The sequence below is a fragment of the Chiloscyllium plagiosum genome, unplaced genomic scaffold (genome assembly GCF_037043375.1).
Source record: "Chiloscyllium plagiosum isolate Xiang-an unplaced genomic scaffold, Cpla_swu_hap1 HiC_scaffold_2, whole genome shotgun sequence".
Classification (NCBI taxonomy): Eukaryota; Metazoa; Chordata; class Chondrichthyes; order Orectolobiformes; family Hemiscylliidae; genus Chiloscyllium; species Chiloscyllium plagiosum.
This window is the reverse complement of record NW_028270140.1, coordinates 91,134,202-91,153,574: the sequence shown is the minus strand read 5'-3', so window position 1 is coordinate 91,153,574 and position 19,373 is coordinate 91,134,202. Positions and strand designations below refer to the sequence as shown.

The 19,373-nt window shown below is 38.7% G+C and overlaps 1 protein-coding gene across 4 annotated transcripts in view; it reads left to right on the top strand.

Moving 5' to 3' along the window:
* Nucleotides 1–19,373, top strand: part of apc (APC regulator of WNT signaling pathway) — a 199,985-nt gene that overhangs the window by 73,515 nt on the left and 107,097 nt on the right. For 3 of the 4 annotated variants that reach the window (XM_043710645.2, XM_043710626.2, XM_043710636.2), the window contains exon 2: nt 4,845–5,000. In XM_043710645.2, the coding sequence (XP_043566580.2) occupies nt 4,863–5,000 (138 nt within the window). In that variant the 5' untranslated portion in view covers nt 4,845–4,862. Of the gene's footprint in view, nt 1–4,844; nt 5,001–19,373 lie in introns of those variants that run through there. The other variant, XM_043710671.2, reaches the window with a different exon arrangement.

The window sequence follows — 19,373 nt, the reverse complement described above, 5'->3', positions numbered from 1 at the left end:
GAAAGCAGCATATGTTGAATGGCTCAGGATTTCAGGGATGATTGGTAGTGCAGAAAATAAGCCAGGATGATTCTGGAGTAGCTAGCATTTGACATGGGCATGGAGCTTGACTGAATCTTGCCAACCTGGTGAATTAGTCATGTGCAAAATACCAATCTGCAGTTCTTGGAGTTGACGAAGTGAAGATGGAGGTCATGTAGCATTATTGAATGAGTTGAAAGTAATTATTCCATGGAGAGAAAAGCGAGTGTGGTTAAACTTGTGTTACAGAAGTATTGTGATGAATAAGTCCAATAGCTTGATGGCTATGATTTGAAAAGTTTAGTTGGAAGTGACCAGGGAGAGTCTTTATTTTCCCAGTGATGAGCATGTCAGGGAGCAGGGTTAGAAGGAGTATGTTTCTACATGTGATCAAAGGTCTACAATTCTATGTAGAGACTAAGGGATTAGGGAAGCACCAGGGACAGAAAGGTCAAGGGACAAACCATGAGTATGATTAGCAGCATTTCTATTAAGGCAGATAGTTAGGGTGGGCAGTGAATTTAGAGGAGAGTTCCGTTGATAACTAACCTTTCTCCCAAACTAGCAACAGTCTATCCTATTATTTTGTCTTCATTTTAACAGATTAAAGATGATGTGACATTGCACAGTCCTTCATTTACCTCATTATTTCTCAGGCTCTGTCCTTCTCAAAGCCTTGGTTTGCCCATCTAGGTCACATTTCCTTCCCAAAAAACATTTGGATCCATATACTATTCCAGCAATTAATCTCGGCTGAATTTTAAGTGCTGTCATGTCAGAGGTACAATCTTGGACAAGGCGACTCAAGACTGACAGGTTAGGTAAACATGAAATATCCCATTACAGCATTTAAAGGAGAGCAGTGATTTGTGTGTGTCTGGATGACCCATATTCAAAAGATATAAACACCCAAAAGACATGTAAACTGGCCATTTGTTCCATTTACAGTTATGGAGCTGTACTTTATGAAATTAACTATGGTTTGTTTTTTGAAAAAGCTGTCATTCAAAATTTATCTGTTGGTTGTGTAGTATATTGAAATGTCCTAAGCATTTTATGAGGCATATAGGATCTTAGTAATGGTGGAGTAATGCTTCCAGTCCATGGCACAGGAAGAAAGAGAAGACATTGGAGAGAGTGGAGAAAAGATTGAGAGTGGATCCAGAGAAGAACTTCAGCTATAAAGATAGGTTGAAAACTTTGAGACTATTTACTTTAGAATCATAGAATCCCTATAGTGTGGAAACAGGCCATTCAGCCCAACAGTCCACACTGACCTTTCAAAGAGTATCCCACCCAAACCCATCCCCCATTACTTTACATTTACCCCCTGACTAATGTACCTAAACTACATATCCCTGAGCACTATGGGTGAAGGAGAACCAATAGATATTAGTACTTAGAATTCTTGGAACGCATTTGATAAGCTACATGAAAGGTTGTTGCAGCAAATAAATTTTCATGATGTAGTAGTTAATATATTGTATCCACGGCAGTTTAGAATGGTAAGAGAATCCTGAGACAGGATGTGGAAAGAATGCTTCCTCTGGTCAGAAGTAGAACCAGAGATCACAGGTCAAAACAGCATTGTCTTAGCAGACCAATATGACTGCTTTCTCATTAAAGAGAGACAACTGGTGGTGACTTCACCTGAGGACCACTCTGCCTTTGCAGATGGTAGAAGTTAAAAAGCAGAGTCCTCATAGTAACCTCATCTAGTGATGGGAATTGAACTGACACTGTTAGCATCACACTGCTTCGCAAACCAATCATCCAACCAACAGGTCACATCCTTAAGACAGATCAGGAGAATTTTGTTTTCTTTCAGATGAGTTGAATGTCTTTTGGAACTTTCTTCCTCAAAAGTCAGTGGAAACAAAACCTTTGAATTTTTTTTTGCAGCAGGGGTAGATAGATTCTCAATAAACATATGAGTTAAAGGTTATTGTGGGTAAGCAGGGATGGGGAGCTGTGGTTAAAATAAAGTCAGCCATTATTTTGAATGGTGGAACAGGCATGAAAGTTCAAGTAGTCTGCTCTCGCAGCTGATTTGTAATTTTGTGCACTGCATAAAATAAATTCCCTTCAAAGTGAATTGTCTTGAGAAATGAAAACTTCCTACTTGCCTTGGAAAATTATAAATGTCATTGGTTACATAAATGGACGTGGAATTACAAGAAAAATGTAAAGAACAGGAAGGTGATTATTTAAGACTACAGAAGAGGGCAGTAACAATGAAGAGAACATTGAAAAGCAATTTAATACAGGATTTAAGCATGAGCCATCTGGACAGAATAGCTGGTGAGAAACTGTTCCTATTTGTGAAAGGATCATATAAGAGAAGGCACAAATATAAATGAACAAATGAAAGAAAAAAGTTTTCAAGGGCTGAAATGAACTGCTTGGGATTACGTTGGAGGAATTCAAAAGGTCTGATTCTGTGAGGAAATGATTGACTCTGACTCATTCTAAATCCATCCATCCAAATCTAGATTTAAGTTTGCTATCATCAGTTAACTTCTGTTCTTAGAGACTTTCTGCATCATGGCCTCTTTCTCAAATGAATGTCGTGCAGTTTAATTTATATTTTAGGGGTTAATTTTGAGTTAATTGTTTTAGATGTCTTTCTAATTTTGTTGAATTAGACAAGATAATTGATTTTATTTTTCAGTATTACAGTTAGATATTTAAATCTGCCACAGAATGGGTCTTTGATATTTTTACCACTGCTCATTAGTGAACGTTCGGTATTATGTTTCATGAGAGTACCTGAGTGCTAATTTCAGTTGGGGGCCCTCTAATGCTAAAATAAGCTTGATGCCGACTCCAAATAATGTAAGCTGAAGTTTCTTTTTGGGAATAATTATTGGCTTAATATTTGGCTTCATATTCTTAATTTTGTGAAAGTGACTGGGTGGTAATGTTATATTGTGATGATACTGTGCCTTTGAGAGAGACTTGTTCTGTGCTGTTTTGTTTGCAGAGAGGTGTTGCCACACTCGTAGAATGTCTGCTTCAGAAACAGTGGGTAAACAGCTTTGAGTTGTTGATTTTAAATTAGACAAAAGCATGAGTGGGAGGAATCATGCTCACACAGTTATAGTTTTGCTTTCGTTTGGGCATTGGTGTAAGCTGTTAAGGTCTGAACTATCTGCTTGATGTATTTTGAAGGGGTTTGGTCTGGTCCATAACTATATAGATACTGAATGTTATGTATTAGCATCCTCTTTTATGACAGTGAAGTAGTAATATTCATATTTTTCACATCGAGGAGAATGTTTTTAGGCACTTTTTAATCAATGGCATTATAAAAAAATCATTAAGTAAAATGTCTAGATTTTGTAGCATTTTGGAATGCAATTATTTGATATATTGAAGTTTCTTTTGCCATATTCAAGTATTTCATTTGATTATTACTAAAAATTGTTCTAAATGTATTTTTTAAATTCCCTGAGGTTATATGTTTATGTTTGCAGTTTTTGTTTGCCATGAAGGCGATCTGACCAAAGTTGGCCATTCAGTTCTTGGAACTGGTTTCACCATTTAGTTAGATCATAGCTGATTTGCACCCTCAACTCCATTTATCAAACTTCGCTCACTATTTCTTGGTATCTTCACTTCATTAAAAAATCTTAACAGTTTCAGTCTTGAAAATTTCAGTTAGCCCAGCGCCTTTTGTAAATTTGAAGTGAAAATATGCTTCCTGATTTGGCGCCTAAATGGCTCGACCCTACTTTCAAGATTGTACCCCTTTATTTTTATTTACCCCACCAGACGAAACAGCATCTTCCTACTTAATAAAATTTTAGCATCTCTATCACTTTATGCTTCAACCTTCAAAACTGGAAGGAATATAACCCAAGTTTTTGCAATGTGTCTTCAAAATTAAAATTCCTAACCTGGGTACAGACCTTAGATTAGATTAAATTCTCTACAATGTGGAAACAAGTCCTTTGACCCAGCAAGTCCACGCTGCGCCCCCCCACCCAAACCCATTCCCCTACCTTATATTTACCCCTGACTAACACACCTAACACTGTGGGCAATTTAGCATGGCCAATTCACCTGACCTGCACATCTTTGGATTGTGGGAGGAAACCGGAGCAGCCGGAGGAAACCCACGCAGACACTGAGAATGTGCAAACTCCACACAGGCACGTGGGACTTGAACCCACGACCCTGATGCTGTGAGGCAGCAGCGTCAGACCTACTGAAATGATACTGCAGTATTCCAAGGTTATTCTTTCCTTCCTAGTGCGCTACTCAAAATTGAATGCAGCTGGATCTAACCAAGCATCTGTACAACTGGTAAAAATTCATCACCAGCTAAATCAATAGAACAAAGTCAATCTTGATATAGATTGCATATGTTGTATGAAAGAATGGGCTTTTGGGCCCAAGTTGTTATTTAACTTGCCTTGCTTTCCAAATTTCTAATGGATTTCTATATGAAGTATGATAAGACAAGTAGAGATGGAGGCCTTTCAGCCCATCAAATTACATAATGCCTACAAAGAGGCAGAATTCTGTTACGTAAAAATGACAATAAACTTGATTTTCTCCTCGTGCCATCATTATAGTTATGTTCCAAGTGGTTTAAACATTGGACATCAAATGCTAAGCAGTAATTTAAAGGAAATCAGTGGGAAGAAATTATATCAAAATTTATATCCACTATCATTAAATGGTAAGTGTTGTGAGTAACTTGAAATCTTGGTATTTCAAATATGCTTTTTTGATAAGCATATTATAAATGATGTCCGTTTTGTTTAAAAATGTTATAAAGATAGGAGTGTAGTTAATATATTTATGTTTTTAAACAGGTCAGTGTCTAGTTCAGAATGGCTGCATCAGCTTCATATGATCAGCTGCTGAAGCAGGTAGAGGCACTTAAGATGGAGAATTCAAATCTGCGACAGGAATTAGAGGACAACTCAAGCCATCTGACACAGCTAGAGACAGAGGCATTCAACATGAAGGTACTTCTCAGTTTTCTGAAAACTGAAGATGATTTTCCACTTGGGTGAAATTTATCCTATTAGTTCTCGAATAAATATGAAGCATTTAAGGAAGTTGATATTGTCAAATTTGATGTAGTTGAGTTTTACGTGCAGCATGTTTCTATTAAAAATATTATAAAGTTGTCAAATGGTCCTTGTGTTTTAAGATAAATTCAGATTTAAAAATAAGCACATAAGGAAGAAATGCTGAAAATTCTAATTGGCTTTGTAGTGGAATATGCATGTGGGAAACTGTCTATACTTGCTGTTTCCATAAATTGGGAATTTCTCAGCTGTTGTGCTTGTTAAGGTTGATATGTGTTACCATAATACCTTCCTACACAGTTAACTATAGTGGTAGTTGTTCCTCCTTCCTTAGAAATCTGCAGTCTTGCTATTACCATGTTCTCCTCCCCTTCATTTTCAGATTTTACTTTTGTTTCCCGACTTGAAAGATTTCCATCTGTCAATGATCTTTGAGCAAAATGCTTCCTAACAACAGTACTACTTTGTCTTTTATAGTTTGTACATGTATTCATTCGCCTTTCTGACAGGTAATTTCAAATTGTGACTACATTAGTTTTTTCCATTTGTTGAGCCTGTGTTTCGATTAAGTTCTCCTTTTTTGATCCTTTTCAAGACTTAGGGATTCCATGGATCCACACCTATGGTTTGCATTGCTCCTAGTTAGTTCAAGACCATAAATTTAATTTTGCTTCTGGTTCATAAAGTATTGATCTGATTATATAGGATTATTGTAATATTAAGTTGAATCCTCTTCAGAAATTGTCATCCTGTGATTGGTTGCTTACCTTGGCTATCTGAATGGCTCTACGTTCTGAGTCCACAAATGCATATACTGTTCTTCCTAGCTTACAAGATTTAATGTTATTAGAGCTAGGGTGAGAATATCTAATTTCTTAAAATGTCAAAAATGCTATATGTTCCACATAAATATTAGAAGGCTTCCAGGAGGTTTTGTGCCATTGCATTTTGGAGTCCGATCACAGGATAAAGGATTAGTTGATGGCCAGTAAAAGCTGGCAAAGCTTGGAGTGGAAATATACAAAGGTAGTGATACTAAGAGACTTCCTCACAAGAAGAATCTTGGAAAAATTATTCATCATTTTTGCATAGCAGAGACACTAATTCAAAAGAGGAGTTCATGCTGTCTCTATGAAGTTATGGGTGACTCTGTAGTTAAACAATTTGAATATTAAGAAGGCGGAAGTGATTAAACTGAGTTTCAAATAGAGTCATAGAGATGTACAACATGGAAACAGACCCTTCGGTTCAACTAGTCCATGCCGACCAGAGGTCCCACCTACCAGCACCCACCCCATATCCCCCAAACCCTTCATATTCATTTACCCATCCAAATGCCTTTTAAATGCTGCTATCGTACTAGCCGCCACCACTTCCTCTGGCAGCTCATTCTATACACGTACCACCCTCTGTGTGAAAAAGTTGTCCCTTGGGTCTCTTTTATATCTTTCCCCTCTCGGCCTAAACCTATGCTCTTTAGTTCTGGACTCCCCCACCCCAGAGAAAAGACTGTCTACTTATCCTCTCCATGCCCTTCATGATTTTATAAACCTCTATAAGGTCACCCCTCAGCCTCCGACGCTCCAGGAAAAATAGCCCCAGCCTATTCAACCTCTCCCTATAGGTCAAATCCCTAACCCTGGCAGCATCCTTGTAAATCTTTTCTGAACCCTTTCAAATTTCACAACATCTTTCCAACAGGAGACCAGAATTGCATGCAATATTCCAAACGTGGCCTAACCAATATCCTGTACATCCGCAACATGACCTCCCAACTCCTTTACTCCATACTCTGACCAATAAAGGAAAACATGCCAAACGCCGCCTTCACTATCCTATTTACTGCGACTCCACTTTCTAGGAGCTATGAACCTGCACTCCAAGGTATCTCTTTGTTACTTCAAAAAACTCAATCAAGTTTGAGTCATGATTTCCCACACACACAGCCTTGTTGACTATCCCTAATCAGTCCTTGCCTTTCCAAATACATGTACATCCTGTCCCTTTGGATTCCCTCCAACACCAACGTCTGGCTCACAGGTCTATAGTTCCCTGGCTTGTCCTTGCCACCTTTCTTAATCAATGGCACCACGTTAGCCAACCTCCAGTCTTCCAGCACCTCCCCTGTGACTATTGATGATACAAATATCTCTGTAAGAGGCCCAGCAATCACTTCCCTAGCTTCCCACAGAGCCTAGGGGAAGGATCTGATCAGGTCCTAGGGATTTCTCCACTTCTTTGCGTTTCAAGATATCCAGCACTTCCTCCTCTGTAATATGGGCATTTTTCAAGATATCATCATCTATTTCCCTACATTCTATATCTTCCATGTCCTTTTCCACAGTAAATACTGACGCAAAATACTTGTTTAGTATCTTCCCCCATCTCCTGCGGCTCGACATAAAGGCTGCCTTGCTGACTTTTGAGGGCCCCTATTCTCTCCCTAGTTACCCTTTTGTCCTTAACGTATTTGTAAAAACCCTTTGGATTCTTCTTATCTCTTATTTGCCAAAATATCTCGTGCCTGTTTTTGCCCTCCTGATTTCTCTCTCAAGTATACTCCTACTGCCTTTATACTCTTCTGAGGATTCACTCGATCTATCCTGTCTATACCTTACATATGCTTCCTTCTTTTTCTTAACAAAACCCACAATTTCTTTAGTCAACCAGCTTTCCATTCATCCTACCAGGAATATACTTTCTCTGGACGCTTATCTCATTTCTGAAGGCTTCCCATTTTCCAACTGTCCTTTTACCTGCAAACATCTGCCCCCAATCAGCCTCTGAAAGTTCTTGCCTAATACCATCAAAATTAGCCTTCCTCCAATTTAGAACTTCAACTTTTGGATCTGGTCTATCCTTTTCCATCACTGTTTTAAAACTAATAGAATTATGGTCGCTAGCCCCAAGTGCTCCCCCACTGACACCTCAGTCACCTGCCCTGCTTTATTTCCCAAGAGTAGGGCAGGTTTTCCACCTTCTCTAGTAGGTACATCCACATACTGAACCAGAAACTTTTCTTGTACCCACTTAACAAATTCCTCTCCATCTAAACCCTTAACACTATGGCAGTCCCAGTGTATGTTTGGAAAGTTAAGATCCCCGACCATAACCACCCTATTATTCTTACAGATAAGTGAGGTCTCCTTACAAATTTGTTTCTCAATTTCCCTCTAGGGGGTCTGTAATACAATCCCAATAAGGTGATCATCCCTTTCTTATTTCACAGTTCCACCAAAATAATGTACCTGGATGAATTTCCAGGAATATCCTCCCTCAGTACAGCTGTAATGCTATCCCTTATCAGACCCCACTCTCCCTCCTCTCTTGCCTCCCTTTCTATCCTTCCTGTAGCATTTGTATCTTGGGACATTAAGCTGCCAGCCCTGTTCATCCTTGAGCCACGTTTCTGTAATTGCTATGATATTCCAGTCCCATGTTCCTAACCATGCCCTGAGTTCATCTGCCTTCCCTGTTAGGCCTCTTGGATTGAAATAAATGCAGTTTAATTGATCAGTCCTCTCTTGTTCTCTGCTTTGTCCCTGCCTGACTATTTGACTTTTCTTTTGTTCTCAACTGTACCAGTTCACTATCTCCCTGCTCCAGGGAAAACAGGCTGGGGCTGTTTTCCCTGGAGTGTTGGAGGCTGAGGGGTGACCTTTATAGAGGTTTACAAAATTATGAGGGGCATTGATAGGATAAATAGACAAAGTCTTTTCCCTTGGATCGGGGAGTCCAGAACTAGAGGGCATAGGTTTAAGGTGAGAGGGGAAAGCTATAAAAGAGACCCAAGAGGCAACTTTTTCACGCAGAGTGGTATGTGTATGGAATGAGTTTCCAGAGGATGTGGTGGAGGCTGGTACAATTGCAATATTTAAAAGGCATTTGGATGGGTATATGAATAGGAAGGGTTTGGATGGATGTGGGCCGGTTGCTGGCAGGTGGGACTAGATTGGGTTGGGATATCTGGTCGGCATGGACAGGTTGGACTGAAGGGTCTATTTCCATGCTGTACATCTCTATGACTCTATATAATTTTGCACACCTCAATAAGGTCACCTCTTAATCTTCTCTGCTCCAAGGAGGATAAACCCAATTTTTCTAATCTTTCCTTCTATCTCAAAGCCCTAATTTTTAATATCATCCTTTACATTCTCTCTGGGACTTTAATGTCCTTCCTTTTAAATCAGGTGCCCAGAACTGAGCATGCTACTTTATATTGGTCAGACCACATGATTTGCAGAGGTGTACTTCTATGCCCTTATCATCTGTGCCTCTATTACTAAACGTAAAGACCCACTACCACATGATGGAGCATCGCTCCGAAAGCTAGTGTGCTTCCAATTAAACCTGTTGGACTATAACCTGGTGTTGTGTGATTTTTAACTTTGTACACCCCAGTCCAACACCAGCATCTCCAAATCCTAAAGATCCCATAAGTCTTCCTAACAACTGTTTCAACTTACTTGCCAACCTTCGGAGAATTAAGTACTTGCACCTCAAGGTTCAAACCCCTGCACCGTTTGAGCCTGTATTGTTTTTTCACATTTCTTATACCAAAATACATTGCCTCACATTTCTCTACATAGAAATTCATCTCCCATTTGGTCAATTTGTCAATGACCTTCTGAAATTGCTCATTATCATTTTCTCAACCCTCTTTTGAAAAGGTTATAATGAGAGTCCAGAGGGTAAATAAATGTGTCTCTCCTCGTCCTGAGGTTATTTATAACAAAGTTTGAACTTTTAACAAATTCTGATTTTTTTTTTTAACGTTTCAATATGTTCTTGACCTTGCAAGTCTATATGAAGAAATAAGCCAGCCAGATTTGTCAAGTTAACCAAAAATCATTCTTTGTGAATGTTCCCTTGATTAAAAAATAAAATTGATTAAAAGGATTAACCTGTTATGAATTCTATGAGAGAGGGTGAGAGACATGCATGCACATAAGTGTTGGAAAAGAAAGCAAATTATAGGGTTGGGGGAAGAAGAGTTGAAGAAAATTCAAGTTATTAAGCGGTAAATATATGTTCACTCAGGTGGTTCTGAAAGTTGACATTTTATGGTCAATGCAACCTCCTTTTTGTTTCACCTGGATAAACTGGCTGCATGCTGTGGCACTTGAAGTTCCTTGAAATAAAAATCCTCTATCTTAGTGATGTATTCTGAAATATAACAGAGCTAGGACTAAAGCTAAAGAATCACAGAGTGAGGGAGAGATCCTGTTGCATTCTGCATGGTGCTCTTCTGATATTACTGTTGCATTTTGCAGACTCTCTCATTGTACAAATAGACATCCCCAGTGGGATTTCAATCATATGACAGCTGATTGTGGTTTACAATTGAAACAATCTGAGCTTTGCTCTCCCATTGTCAAAGCTATCAAGGTGTCATTAACACAGAAAGAGGGTCTTTACCTCCCACTTTTTTCTAATGAATGCTTGTAGGCCATTTTTGTTCCTGTCATTTTCTGTAATTGAGATGCAGTGTGGTGCGTTGTCTTTAAATTTTTCAGGGACTAGAAAGATGAAGCTGTGAAGATCTGCAGAACTGCCCAGAAATGCGCTCTGGTAACTTGATTTCAGAGGCTTTGTAAAACATGACTGATTTGTCAATGAGGTGACTTGTGTTTTAGCAGTTTTCTTTTCCCTTTTTAAGGACAGCCCAAGATACTGTACCAGGTTATGAAACTAAAGATTATTATTCCATATTTTTCTCACAACTTCGTGACGAGGTTGACCCTTGCCTAAGAAAGCTTTCATCAGCAAACCCAGTTAATGAGCAGCAAAACTTATTTCATTTGGGTTCGTTTCCCACTGATTTGTTAAATTAGCTCTGTATATGATTGGGTGCATAACAGGAAACTCTGAAATTGGCATTGATGCAAATGTCATACAAGTTATTACACATTTTAAATTTGACCTTTAAATGATGGGGTAGTACTGAACTGTTTATCAGTGCACTTCTATTTCAGTCTTGAAAAGTGATGTGTCAGCTGATTTCCTTCAAAGTGCAAAATGTAACAGATGTATCGAACAATCAATTGCATCTTTTCTGATTTTGTCCCTAAAAAGCCAAGGCTTTAATTTAATGAAGAGAGGTAAACGGGCAATTGAAGAGAAAATTGATTTGAGGGATAATTGTTAGCTAGGACATCTGAAATCCTTACCTCTCTGTTCTTTGCAAAGTACAATTAGGTATGTTACATCCACAAAAGTCAATGTGATGGGTCAAAAAATACAATAATATGTAGAGTTCTTGGCTTTTCAAATCTTTCAGCTTTGCCAGGAGATTTATTATAATTTTATGATATGGGCATGCCATGCACCTGTTAAGTTATAGAAGAATTAGTGAGATGGATTCAGTTGATTGAGTTTTATTCTTGGAGCAATGCATTATGTGGCAGTAGAGTTCAACAAACTAATTGCTGCACCAATAGCTAGATTATCCATGTACTGGGTTGTTGAGGATAATGTTCAAGTTGCATACGTAGAAATGACAAAAGCATTCAATAAATTGCCATTCAATGGAGTTGTGAGCATTGTTGGTGAACATAAGGGATAGTGGCAACATGGTACAGAATTACTCGAGTGACTAGAAACTGAAAATAGTATTTAAAGTCTGTTTTTGAGACCGGAGGAGGCTTTAAAATCTCCAAATGTGGGTAAAATGGTTGCCTGCTCTTCCCAATAGATAATGATGACCTAGATCTTGATGTCCAGGCACAGTTTCAAAATTTACTGATGTGAAACTGAGGTGCAGCAAAATTGTTAGCAAACGTCATAGCAGGGGAGTGATGATCTCTTTACCCAGCCCTATTAAAATGAATGTAGTAATTGTTTCAAGTTCTTTATGCAAATAGTTTTCCTTCAATATTATTTAAATCCATTGGAATAAACTATTTACTGATTATTTGTACATTGATCTTTGATACTTAAGATAACAAATATTATTCAAAAGAGGAATGTTGATCAGAAACTGGAGAGGTTCAAGATCACAGTAGTGGTTCAATAGCATGGTACTGAGATAAATTGAGTATACATGTGCCTAAGCCATTGAATATGGTTAACAAATTAAGAGCTCATGCAATAAAGCATAACATGTGTTTTGGGCACTTGTGGTACAATGTTAGTGTCCCTAACTCTGAGCCAGGAGACTTAGGTTCCAGAATCAACCTGCTCCAGAGGTGTGTAATGGCATTTCTCAAATGGATTAGTTAGAAAATATCCAAAATATCTTTATCAATAGGGCCATGTTACACGAAAACAAGTAAATTATATTAAACTTGTATAAAATACTGGATTGGACTCAATATTCAACTGTGGGCACTGTACTTAGGAAGGTGGAAGTTTGAATAGATTGAGCATGGTACCGGGGACAGTGAACTTCTGTTATGTGGTTGGTTTGGAAGAGTTGGGACTTTTGTCTGAAAGGAATTTAGTAAGAGGTGTTAAAAACAATGAAGTCTGCATAGTGTGAATGGAAAGAAATTGTTCTCATTGGTGAAAGATTGGAAAGCAAAGGGCACAAACTTTGCATAAGTGGCAAAAGAAGCAATGTTTGCATAAGGAAAACTTTTTTTACAAAGCAAATGGTTAAGATCTGGAATGCACTGCCTAAAAGTCAGGTACGATTGATGCATTCAGGAGAGCATTGGATTATTATTTACAAAGCAGAAATATGCGGGGTTATAGGGAGAAGGCAGGGGAATGGCATTTGGGGAATTATTCCTTTAGGAGAAAGTGAGGATTACAGATGCTGGAGATCAGAGTTGATTGTGGTGCTGGAAAAGCACAGCCAGTCAGGCAGCATCCCAGAACCAGGAGAATCGATGTTTTGGTCATCAGCCCTTCATCAGGAATGAGGCTTGTGGGCCAAGGGAGGGGGGGTGGGTGGGGCTTGGGATAAGGTAGCTGAGAGTGCGATAAGTTGGTAAAGGTGGGGGTGAAGGTGATAGGCCGGAGAGTGGAGTGGATAGATGGGAAGGAAGTTGGGTAGGTAGGACAAGTCAAGAGGACAGTGCTGAGTTGGAAGGTTGCATCTGGGATAAGGTGGCAGGACGGGATTTGAGGAAACTGGTGAAATCCACATTGATCCCATGTGGTTGGAGTGTCCCAAGGTGGAAGAGGTGGTGTTCCTCTAAGTGGTGGGTGGTAAGGGTTTGGCGATGGAGGAGACCCAGGGTCTGCATGTCCTTGGGGGAGTTAAGTGTTCAGTGGGGTTGCTTGGTGCATGTGTCCTGGAGATGTTCTCTGAAGCATTGCACAAGTAGGCATCCTGACTCCCCAGTATAGAGGAGATCGCATCGAGAGCAACGGATACAGTGAATGACGCGTGTGAAAGTGCAGGTAAATCTCTGACAGATGTGGAAGGCTCCTTTGGGGCCTCGGACGGAGATGAGGGGAGAGGTGTGGGCGCAGGTTTTGCCATTCTTGTGGTGACGGGAAGGTGCTGGGAGGGGAGGTTGGGTTGATGGAGGCAGATAAGGGTGGGGAGGGAAATACGTCCCTGGTGGTGGCGTCTGTTTATACGTGGTGGAAATGGCGGAGGATGATGCGATGTATCTGGAGGTTGGTGGAGTGAAAGGTGAGAACCAGGGAGTTTCTGTCCTTTTTGCAGTTGGAGGGGTGGGGTTTGAGGGTGGAGATGTGGGAAGTGGATGAAATGCGCAGGAGGGCACCATCGACCATGTGGGAGGGGAAATTGTGGCCTTGAAAGAAGGAACCATCTATTGTGTTCTGGGATGGAATTGTCCTTCTGGGAGCAGATGCGGTGGAGGAATTGGGTATAAAGGATAGCGTTTTTACAGGAGGCAGGTTGGGAAGAGGTGTAGTCCAGGTAGCTGTGTGAGTCGGGTTTGTAGAAGATGTCATTGTTGAGTCAGTCACCGTTGATGGGAGAGGGCCAGAAAGAGGAGGGAGGTGTCCAAGATAGTCCAGATGAACTTAAGGTTGGGGTGGAACATGTTCGTGAAGTTGATGATATCAGGGGTTGAAGCACACCTTGATTGTCATTTTTCACTAAGCACTCTAATGATAAAACTGCATCAGAGTTGTGCTAATCACAATGGATAATGTTGTTATGCTCCATGTCATCCAATTCCTTGAAGTTTCCCTTGTAAGTACATACTGCACTTTCTAGAAGGGTCAACTGATGAATTTGTATCATCACTTTAAGTTTATATGACATTGATTCTGTCTGGGTGTATCTACATTGCAGATGGACTCTGGGATTATTTTTGAGATCTTCTGCCATTATTGGTATATTGGCAATCTTATGAACAACACATTGTTAAACTCTGATGCCAGTAGTAACCCTGTTGTTGCTGGTCCACTTGTGTACCACCTGATAGAACACTTGTGGTTTCCATGCAGATTTGCCATATCTACATTTCTTCATCCATGTGCTTATACAAAGAATGGCTGTCCCACTATATACAGTTAATTTGGCTGCTGGAGCTTGAATCAGTGACTTCCAATGGTCCTGATATACATCTTTTGGGATTCTGACTGATAATGTTTACAACCTCCCATGTCAACTTTGTGTGTGTTTTTGTTTTTGTTCAGGCATTTGTTACTAATAATGGTTGGACACAGTGAGGAGTGCAGATGCCAGAGATCAGAGTTGGGAGTGTGATGGTGCAAAAGCACAGCCAGTCAGGAAGCATCCGAGGAGCAGGAGAATTGACATTTTGGGCATAAAGCCTTCATTAAGAATCCTGATGAAGGGCTGATGCCCTAAACGTCATTTCTCCTCCTCCTCGGATGCTGCCTGATTGGCTGTGCTTTTTCAGCACCACACTCGCGATTACTAATAATGGTGTTATGATCCCAGCTAAAGTTAGCACTGGATAGGTCAGGATCCTAGAATAGAATATGGCTTGATGGATTTTTTTTCTAATTTCATTAAAACTTTCCCACTGTAGAACTTCATCCACACATTGTGTCATATTATAATATGAAAAGTTTGAATGCTTTCCAGTTTCCACACAAATCTGAACCATGGTCTGCCTTGCTGTTATATATATTTGTACCTATGCAGTTTGCTAGCACAATCCCTGGTATTGCTGCCAGCATGCTGTGCACACTTTTTTGTTTGCATCTTATTGTAATCTCTAGGCACGCCTCCTGAATTAGATTTCTTGAGCCCAGTGTCCCTATACACCATGTAACTTGTACATTCTTAACACCAAATAACTTTGTGGATGGTCCAACAGAGACTACATTTCTACATTAGTTTCTTGTTTTCTCTGTCCTGTGTACTTTGGGGTTTCTGTGTACAGTGGTTAGCGTTGCTGCCTCACAGCACCAGGCACCCGTGTTCAATTCCAGCCTCGTGTGACTATGTGGGGTTTGCACATTCTCCCCATGTCTGAGTGCTCCAGTTTCCCCTTTGTCCAAAGATGTGCAGGTTCGGTGGATTGGCCATACTAAATTGCCCAAAGTATCACGGGATATGCAGGCTAGGTGGATTAGCCATGGGAAATGCAGGGTTACTAGAAATAGAGAGTGGGTCTGGGTGAGATGCTATTTGGGGGATCATTGTGGACTCGATGGGCTAAATGACCTACTCCCACACTCTCTAGGGATTCTATGATACACCAGTACGAATAGTTGTACCGAAAACTTTAATACCTGGCTGATGGTCTGCAATTGCTTCATTTTTTGTGTCAGCTTTATATCTAAAAGCATTTATACGTTTGCATTCCTCTGGTCTTCATGAATAATTTGTTATTACAAATGTATTATTTGATACATACTGAGATAAACAAGGCTATTTTCTTAAACTTTTTCTGATGATTATCTAAAATCAAAGAGTAAAGCTGAATATACTCACCAGGTCAGGCAGCATCTGTGGGGATAAGTGTGTCATTATTTTAGACAATAAAATTCTTGCTGAAGGCAAAAAAAAGTAAATTGCTTATGGTATGGTTCAGTTCAAGAATAGTTGTAAAGACATATTGTTTCTTGTTGAATGTACATTATAAAGTTGAATCAAATTGCCATTAGAAATTGCAGAGAACTATGTAGGCTTACCTTACTCATAGTTTAATGGTTTGACACGCTAAATTGTAATACCACATTGCATGTCTGGCAGCTGCTGTTCTCCAGGCTAAAGCAGTGAAGTAGAAGGAAGTGTGGCTGAAAAGGTTTCCCAGCCAGCATGCCAATTTACTGGCAGTCATTCAACACCGGAAAAAGGCTGGAACATTTGCAAGCAACTTTTATGCTTTTGTGGCCCTTGATTTCTAGATTAGTTACTGTATCATAATGAAACTTATTTAACAACACTACACTTTTCAGGTAGTTGTTCTTGGATAGAACACAGTGTTATAAAATCAGTTTTCTTAATTTGTGTTATGCATTATGATACATTTATGAAAGATCATGGTTAATATCATCAACTTGTATTCCATATTAATGTAAGTTTTATGTTGTGTGATGGAAAATTCATTAAAATTGTGGCAACTATGTATAAGGACCATGAATAAAATTATTTTGTGGCTTCTTCCTTTGCGAAATGAATTATTTTGCGTAAGAAGTTAGAATTGATATTTATTTGGAGCCTATAGTGAATGTTTAAGATTGTTACTTTGTGATAGCTACATTCAGTTCTGTTGCCAGACACTTCATAGATAAAATATGGTATGAGGCATAATGTAAAACATGATTCATTGTATACAATTGTGTCTGATGATTTTATTTTTAAGTATGTTAGAAACTTAACCAGATTAGACCACGTGTGCTGCAAAGTGAATTTGTCTCTGTGAATTACCTGTGAGACACCTTGGGATATTTTTGTATGTTAAAGGAATAAATGCAAGGTCTTTTTGTTTTCAGTTTGTAATTGCTTTTTTAATTTTTAAAATAGAACTTCATATTTTGTACTAAATTATTTATCCTAAATTATTTCATTAATACATTACTGTCACGCAATGTTCACACATTGTTAGCCATTTTTCAATGGTGGCGTCTTGTGTCTGATTCACATGGTCATGTGTTCAAGTTCCAGTCAGAGAATGTAAGGGCATTACCTAAGTGAATACATGATCAGAAGTACCAATATTAGGATCAGATATTAAACTGAGTCACATCTGTCAACTAGAGGCACATATGGCACAATTTAACATAAAGTAGTGGAGCTCTTTCAGCATTCTCTCAAATATTTGTCCTGCAATCACTGTCTGTATCGTGGACTACCTCTTCCCATATATCTCAGTGCTATTTGATGAAATCTTAGTATGCACAATTTTGCTAGAATGGCAGTTTATTAGTATAACCTTTTGAAGTATAGTTATTGTAATTATTAACTTGGAAATTTCCAGGTCTAATAGTCACCCGACTATCCTCTTACCCTTATCAGCAGAGACTGACCAGACACAGATCTGTAGTGTGTTAAAATGGTCTTTATTACTTTCTACAGCAAGGGACTCCAGAGTATCTAAAAATGACACTGGAGATACTCCACAAAGGATTACAGAAGCAGTTATACTTTTGAGTTCGATCACAAGAAATTAACATCCCAATTAAGAGGTATACAGTTCTCCAAATGCAATCATTACTATTGATTAAGTTTACATCATGCATAGAATGAGTACAGTTATTATTTTTATATAGGTTTGACCATATACATATTGTATATGATTAGTATGAAGGCACGTACATGCTATCATGTCTGATTGCACTGTAGGCTACAATTTGTCCTTAACACAATGATATATGGTCTGACTGGTGTACATCAATCATACTCCCCTGTTCAAAGTCCTCAGTGCTTTAATTACTTCTTTCAAGGCTCAGGTTCAATGAATAAACAAACTCATTGTGTAGCTGTGAGCATTATCAATATTATTCCTTTGCTATCTTGCAGATAAGTTGGCTTTTAGAACAAAAGGTCCCATGTATTGTTTAACTAACAGTTTTGTGTCCTTGAGCTTATCTGCAGCTAGCAGCTCACAACTGTGTTCCATTAAATATTGCTCTGTAAATTATTTTGTTTTTTAAATCCTTTCAACTTGTTGAGTTGCTATGGGCATTCATTGCAAATGAAAGTTGGAATATAAAGTCCTTTTTTGTTGAAATTAAAGCCTTACTGTACAGTGTGAGAGGACTAGATTTTGTAGTTTTGTGCAATAAATCCAAATTCCTGTTCACAATTCCAACTGAACTTTCCTTTATTACTGATCTATTTAAAATACTAAACTGTTAGCTTACCAGCATAAAGCTTTACCAGAAGTAACATAACATTGTATTGTATATTTTACTTGTGCAGTAAGAAACTGAAGCAACATAATTGAATTATCTTATAACATTTGCCTTTTTGAACTGGACCTTTCCTCATTTGAGTACCACCCACAAATTGTTCTCAAAATTATGCTGAAACTGCTCGTGTTTTATCAATGGAATGATACTTAGATCTGACTTGATGATTTCATCAGAATATGCCCAAATTTGATATGTGTAAAAGTATATAGGTCAGTGTGAACAGTTGAAAACCAAAGAAATGACAAAGGCACATAGTATATTTCTTCTTTTGAGTTTTAAAACTGAAGACTTCCACTTATTCACTATCAATCATGCATTTAAGAATGCAAAATTTTTAAGAATCTACAATTGGGGTGGAGATCCAATTTTTAATCTGACCTATTTTGTCTGAAAAATGCATTCTAAGAAAGATAGAGCGCATCTAAGTGAGGTTAAATTTTTTCAAAGGACTTGTGAAATTAGTAGCCTGCCTGCACCTGAAAATATGGATATAGTGATGAAAGCATCTTCACAACCTCATTTCTCCAACAGCATGTTTGAAAGGTGTTCACATTTTATAGGTTTAATGAATGAACATGAAACATGCAGAGGATGAGCATTTTATTATTATATGAAGAATACATTTATGTCCAGAATTCATTGATTAGACCATGTAATTGATTTGCATCCAGACTGTGTGCGTAATAGACTGACTGCCCAGCTGTTGGCTTTCAGCTGAGTTGTTAAATTAAGGCTATGTTGGCCCTTTAAGACAGATGTTAAAGGTAGAACTTTGCTAAAGAAGCTATTTCAAAGAAGAGTAGAGAATTTTTCCCCAGTTTGCTGATTTATATTTATTCCTTGTACACATGAAAATAGATTAACCTAGTCATTATCACCTTGCCACATGCAACTTTGACTGTGAAGTTTCCTGTAATACAAGCAGTTGCTAAATTTCATAAGTATTTCATGTAAGGCACTGGAATGCCCTGAGGTCATGCCGCTATTTAAACGTAATTCGTTTCCTTTCTATTTAGAATGAGTTTTAGGCCTTGCCCAGTTTCC